Source organism: Vanessa cardui, chromosome 29 (genome assembly GCF_905220365.1).
Source record: "Vanessa cardui chromosome 29, ilVanCard2.1, whole genome shotgun sequence".
NCBI classification, from domain to species: Eukaryota; Metazoa; Arthropoda; class Insecta; order Lepidoptera; family Nymphalidae; genus Vanessa; species Vanessa cardui.
Window position 1 is genome coordinate 4,604,925 of NC_061151.1, and position 6,000 is coordinate 4,610,924.

Genomic DNA, 6,000 nt, shown 5'->3' on the forward strand with positions numbered 1-6,000 from the left:
TTAATCGACGCGTCAAATTGTCGAATACATTAGGTCATATGATATTACAAGTTATTACGTTTGTGCAAAGATCATATTCGCGTGAGGAATAAATATTGATAATTTGGGATAGCGTACTCAATTCGGATGTGATCGGTTTTACGAATTTTGCCGATGCGACATCTAAGTTGTGTCGTACTATACTTAATTCAAGTAGGCTTATATAATCACTTTTGAATAGTCATTTATCAACTATATTAAATGAAGCTACCATCGGTTCGGAAAGTGGGTTCTACCGAGAAGAACGGACAAGAAACTTAATAAGTATATAATGTAATACATTTTTTATACATACTCTATTTAAATAACTCGCATACTAAGACATCTTATAAGCACGAACAACACTCACTCATACTAATGCAAATCGATAATAATTTGACGTGGAGGGGAGCGCCTTCGTTGTGTCGTACTATACCTGTATAAGAAATCTAAATGTTGATGTATAATTTGGGTGTATCTGCGTTCCAGCATGTCGGGCCACGTGTGCCTGAAGTTCTTCCGGCGCGAGGGCAGCATCCTGGAGCTGCAGCAGGGCGCCGAGCTGTGGGAGCAGCCGCAGGACGCCTGCGCCGAGCCCGACGGCCCGCCCTTCGTCACGCTCATCAGTGAGTCTATGCTTGGAGTGTTCCTTGGAAAAATCCTTTGAGTTATGGACAAAGTTAATTTGGGAGTGATATTTAAGTGATGATTAGTTAAGGGCACAGTGGTTACAATGTGTGGATCTTTACTAATTATTGCGGGTTCAAACTCGGAAAAGAGTCACTCAATAGTCACTCAATAGAAACACAAGTCAAGCAACATAATATGTGGCTTGATATAATGAATCGAAAAGATTATATTTAGTCATAATTAAAGTTCTAAAAATAACGTGGCTATCCAATGGAATAAAGTAACTTGGTAGGATTTGTTTGTTCTTGTAAAGCGTTACAGAAAAAGGATATTAGAAGTACTACATATTTTTAAGATTAATCCATAATGGATTAATAATAATGCAATATAAGTAACGCCCGTGTCTCCCCGCAGCGACGTCGCTGACGCCGCAGCCGTGCCCGCTGGCCGGACGCTACTCCGTGCGCGCGCCGCGCTCCCGCCGCCGCAGAGACGGTACCCCTAACACTTATTTATTTATTTTTTCATTTGTTCGTTCGTTCGTTCATTCGTTCATTCTTTCATTCATTCATTCATTCATTCATTCATTCATTCATTCATTGATTCATTCATTCATTCATTCCTTCATTCCTTCATTCATTCATTCATTCATTCATTCATTTATTTGCGGTTTCATGCTCACACATACAATTAAACTTTAGTTTACATGAAATAAACCCTGCTAGGGCGTAGCAAATGTTAGAGAGACGGACGTTATATCACAATTTTATCTGTCAGATATTCCTCGAGGGTGTAATAGCATTTTTTTTTAAGAATTTCTTTTAACTTATTTGGGTAGCTTAGTTCATTTATATTTTGCTTAAATACGTCCGGCAATTTATTGAAAATTTTTATGCACATAGCATGTGTGCCCGATTGATGAAGTTTCAGTTTTACCACTTACCCATAATACGACACAACTTAGATGTCGCATCGGCAAAATTCGTAAAAACCATAACATCCGAATTGAGTACGCTATCCCAAATCATCAATATTTATTTCTCACGCGAATATGATCTTTGCACAAACGTAATAACTTGTAATATCATATGACCTAATATATTCGTCAATTTGACGCGTCGATTTACATGCAATTACTTTCTCTGACGCGAGAATATATAGCGACGAATAGCGTCGAATGGCGCGATAGGGAGCTATTTCTATTGGTTGTGTAAATCGATAGTAATCGGATTTTATTTTCATTCCATTGCGTTTTCCGATGCTACATCTAACTTGTGTCATACTTATACCTTTATAGCTGTCACCGTCATTGATGGTATATTTGTCTGATTTGAAGTCAGTTTTAACTATTTTTTGGCGCTTTTCATTCCATTGCGTTTTCCGATGCTACATCTAATTTGTGTCTTACTATACCTTTATAGCTGTCACCGTCATTGGTGTATATGTCTGATGTGAAGTCAGTTTTAACTATTGTTTAGTACTTATAGTGACGTCAGCAAATTCACCCTATTGTTTAACGCTAAAATTCTCGTTATAGTGACGTCATAATTTCACCAAATATATCTGAGTGTTATGTTAGTGTTCGCAGACGAGTCGCAGTCGGCGGTGGCGCCGTGCGCGGGGGCGGAGCCCGACAGCGCTCGCGTGGGCTGCGGCCGCGACCGCGACACCATCGAACTGCGATCCGCATGCGCCTCCACCGGTGAGACGCTCGTATTACTCAGACTCAGACTCAGACTCTTAATATAAATATATAAATATGAGACAACATCACATACATTACTCTGATCCCAATGTAAGTAGCTGAAGCACTTGTGTCATGGACAATCAGAAGTAACGACGGTACCACAAACACCCAGACCCAAGACAACATAGAAAACTTATGGTTATCTACATCGACTCGGCCGGGAATCGAACCCGGAGTGGCGTACCCATGAAAACCGGTGTACTCACCATTCGACCATGGAGGTCGTCAGAATAATAATATATAGTCTACTTGGTAGTAGGGCTCTGTGCAAGCCCGTCTGGGTAGATACCACCCACTCACCAGTTATTCTACCGCCAAATAACAGTACTCAGTATTGTTGTGTTCCGGTCTGAAGGGTGAGTGAGCCAGTGTAACAGGCACAAGGGACATAACATCTTAGTTCCCAAGGTTGGTGGCGCATTGACGATGTAAGGAATAGTTAATATTTCTTCCAGCGTCATTGTCTATGGACGATGGTGACCACTTACCATCAGGTGGCCCATATGCTCGTCCGCCAACCTATTCCATAAAAACAAAATCAAACCTACGAGATGAACTGCTCTCTCATTAATCAGATCGCATGATTATATATAAACGATACAAATCATGTGCAATAATCATTAGAAATTATCGGAATAATATAAATTACAAAGGATTTGTAATAATACCATACTATACCATTTTCTTTGGGAGGTCGTTCCGTGGAATGATCTCTATTAGCATAGGATTGTCGATATATATGAATGCATTCGTTCTGTTATATTGTGTAATAAGATTATAACCCGCCACCCCCGCAGCGTACACGTGCTACGGCAGCTGGCGCGAGGGCGCGCGCGGGTTCGTGGTGGCCGCGCCGCGCGCGCGCCCGCCCGCCACGCTCTGCCTCGTCTACACGCTGCGCAACGGTAAGTGACACACACACACACACACACACACACACACACACACACACACACACACACACACACACACACACACACACACACAGACACAGACACACACACACACACACACACACACAGACACAGACAGACACAGACACAGACACAGACACAAACACAGACACACACACACACACACACACACACACACACACACACACACACACACACATAGACACAGACACAGACAGACACAGACACAGACACACACAGACACAGACACACACACACACACACACACACACACACACACACACAAACACACACACACACGCCCCCCCACTGTGTCACGCTATAAGTGTGCCGTGTTTCCTGACCTCATGAAACATAGTAGAGTATTACCAGTATCTAAGTCAGGTAGTACATCAGACCCCAGCAACCATAGGCCCATCAATGTATTACTAAATCAAATGCTAGTACATTTTAAAAATAAGTTGCTACACAACAAACTATTTGGATTTACTTTGGGTCGCTAAATATTAACACGGCCCAGGAGGAGTCGCAGGATGCCTTAGGGAAGTTTTGTGATTTATCTTAGGCCTTTGATTGTGTGCAACACAAAACTTTGGTCTGATAGCTACGTCATTGTAGAATTAGGGACACTGCACCCAGTCTTCTGATTTTGCATCTAAGCAATCGGATTCAGAAGATTGATGTAAATGAAAAGAGATATCCCGGGGCTCCAGTTATTGTGGGGGTCCCTCAAGGATCAATTTTTGGTTCATTTCTCTTGCTTGTTTATATAAATGACCTGCCAAATCTCTTACGTGATAAAATCTAGATAGTATTGTTCGCTGACGATACTTCTTCATTTTTAAAAATAAAAAGACGTCCTTCAATATATGACTGATGTGATGTGAACAATGCTCTCTCTGAAATAGTACATTGATTTAGTGTTCATAATTTAATGTTGAATAACAAAAAAGACAGAATTAAATTCACAACTCCTAATGTTAGATGTGTCAAAACGAATGTACTTTTGAACGGGGAAGCATTAGATGTTATAAAATCAACATTATAAGGTCCAATATGGCTCCTATCAAAAAGCGTGTGTTCTATTTCGAGTGTGACTTTTGACGTTGGCGTGTGTTTGCAGAGACGGGCGGCGCGGTGTCGCTGTGGCTGAGCGCGCGACGCGCGTGCGAGCGCGGCCCGCCACGCCGCGACGCCTACGACCTCAGCGGCAACGGTGCGCACCCCACCACACACACATCACACAACCCGTCCGAACATGACACCAAACAATTCAAAGCATATTTGATCCATCAACCCGCTTATAGCTCACCTGTCGCTAGTAGTACGCTAATAGAAAATAATCTTGCCTTAACAGATATAGATAGTAACATATTTTTGTTACTTCATATTATTACATTACATTTGATCATGATAGATGCCTTTGCTTCTATGGAATGAGATGATGATGATGATGATCAAATACAAAATTTTACCCAGAAAAACTTACTCATATTAAAATACAGACAAATATGTATGACTATGTTTATGTATTGTTCATAATCCATCTCTAATCCTACTTTAAAAGAAACTTATTTGGCAAACCCACATTGGAATGCCGTACTAGAATAAGCTTCTCCCTCAAAAAAAAGAAAACTTAGAATGAATACAATAAGTTGGATATTACATATTTTTGACTTCAAAAAAAGAAACACGTTATCACTTCAGAACCTCAGAACACTGTCATTTATAAAATAAACTTTGATGTTAGTTCAAATTGTATAAATGTCATTCCAGGCACGTGCGAGCAGAGCAGCAAATACAACAGCGCGGGCGTGCGAGCGGGACGGGCGGCGCGCTGGCTGGCGGCGCTTGCAGCGCTGTGCGTCGCTGCCAGGTGATATGACCGCTAGACGGACGACCGCTAGAGCGCTGCAGCGCTGCAGTGCGGCCTGTTAAGACTGCTTTACAATTGATACCGATCGATGAATTAACATTGTAATACCGTTTCGTTTCCCTAATTCTTTTCCTCAATATTTCGTATTGTATTTTAATAAATATACGATTATGTAACTAGATTTGAAAGTTGATAATGGAATCTATCGGGTTTGTTTGATTTTTTTTTTTTTTTTGACAATTGTATGGAATTAAAGTACCGCCTCCCAAGTATTTTACAGCCAATTATGTAATACGTAGTCGACTTGTTATTTATCAAATATAAATTATATTATATTCATATTAAACATTACCCAAAGTACACATACAAACATACACACACAAACATATAATTTTAATTAGGTATATTAAATAACAAAAACAATGAAAAAACACTAAAATTGTGACTATACTAACTAATATTAAAAATACGGCAATCTGTTTGTTTGTTATTTAAAGATATAACTACTTAAACTATCATCATAAAAGTTTTAAGCTATAAATATAGATATATGGGATATATATGGGGTCCACAACACTTAAACACCCCCCACAAACATACATTCGGGTGGGGAACTAGATCAATATAATTGGATGCTAGTATTTTGGAGGCGAAGATTTTAATCGTTGAATTAATAGCTTTTCCAGAGGAATTGTAATAATTTGTGAAATCGAATCTTAATACTTTATAGATTCCGTACTGGTCTTTTTTTCGAGTATTTTTGTGTTTTCTCTTAGATAGCGTATGATTTAATATTTATTGATTAATTATTATGA

At 39.9% G+C, this 6,000-nt stretch overlaps 1 protein-coding gene across 2 annotated transcripts in view; it reads left to right on the forward strand.

The window, feature by feature from the left end:
• LOC124541924 overlaps positions 1-5,648 on the forward strand; it is a 255,761-nt gene extending 250,113 nt beyond the window's left edge. Inside the window, exons 11-16 of one of the 2 annotated variants that reach the window (XM_047119855.1) lie at positions 508-644; positions 1,063-1,143; positions 2,228-2,350; positions 3,193-3,300; positions 4,433-4,525; positions 5,086-5,648. In XM_047119855.1, coding sequence (XP_046975811.1) covers positions 508-644; positions 1,063-1,143; positions 2,228-2,350; positions 3,193-3,300; positions 4,433-4,525; positions 5,086-5,189 — 646 coding nt within the window. In that variant the 3' untranslated portion in view covers positions 5,190-5,648. The remainder of the gene's footprint in view (positions 1-507; positions 645-1,062; positions 1,144-2,227; positions 2,351-3,192; positions 3,301-4,432; positions 4,526-5,085) is intronic. The other variant, XM_047119856.1, reaches the window with a different exon arrangement.
• The last annotated feature ends 352 nt before the right edge of the window (positions 5,649-6,000 follow it).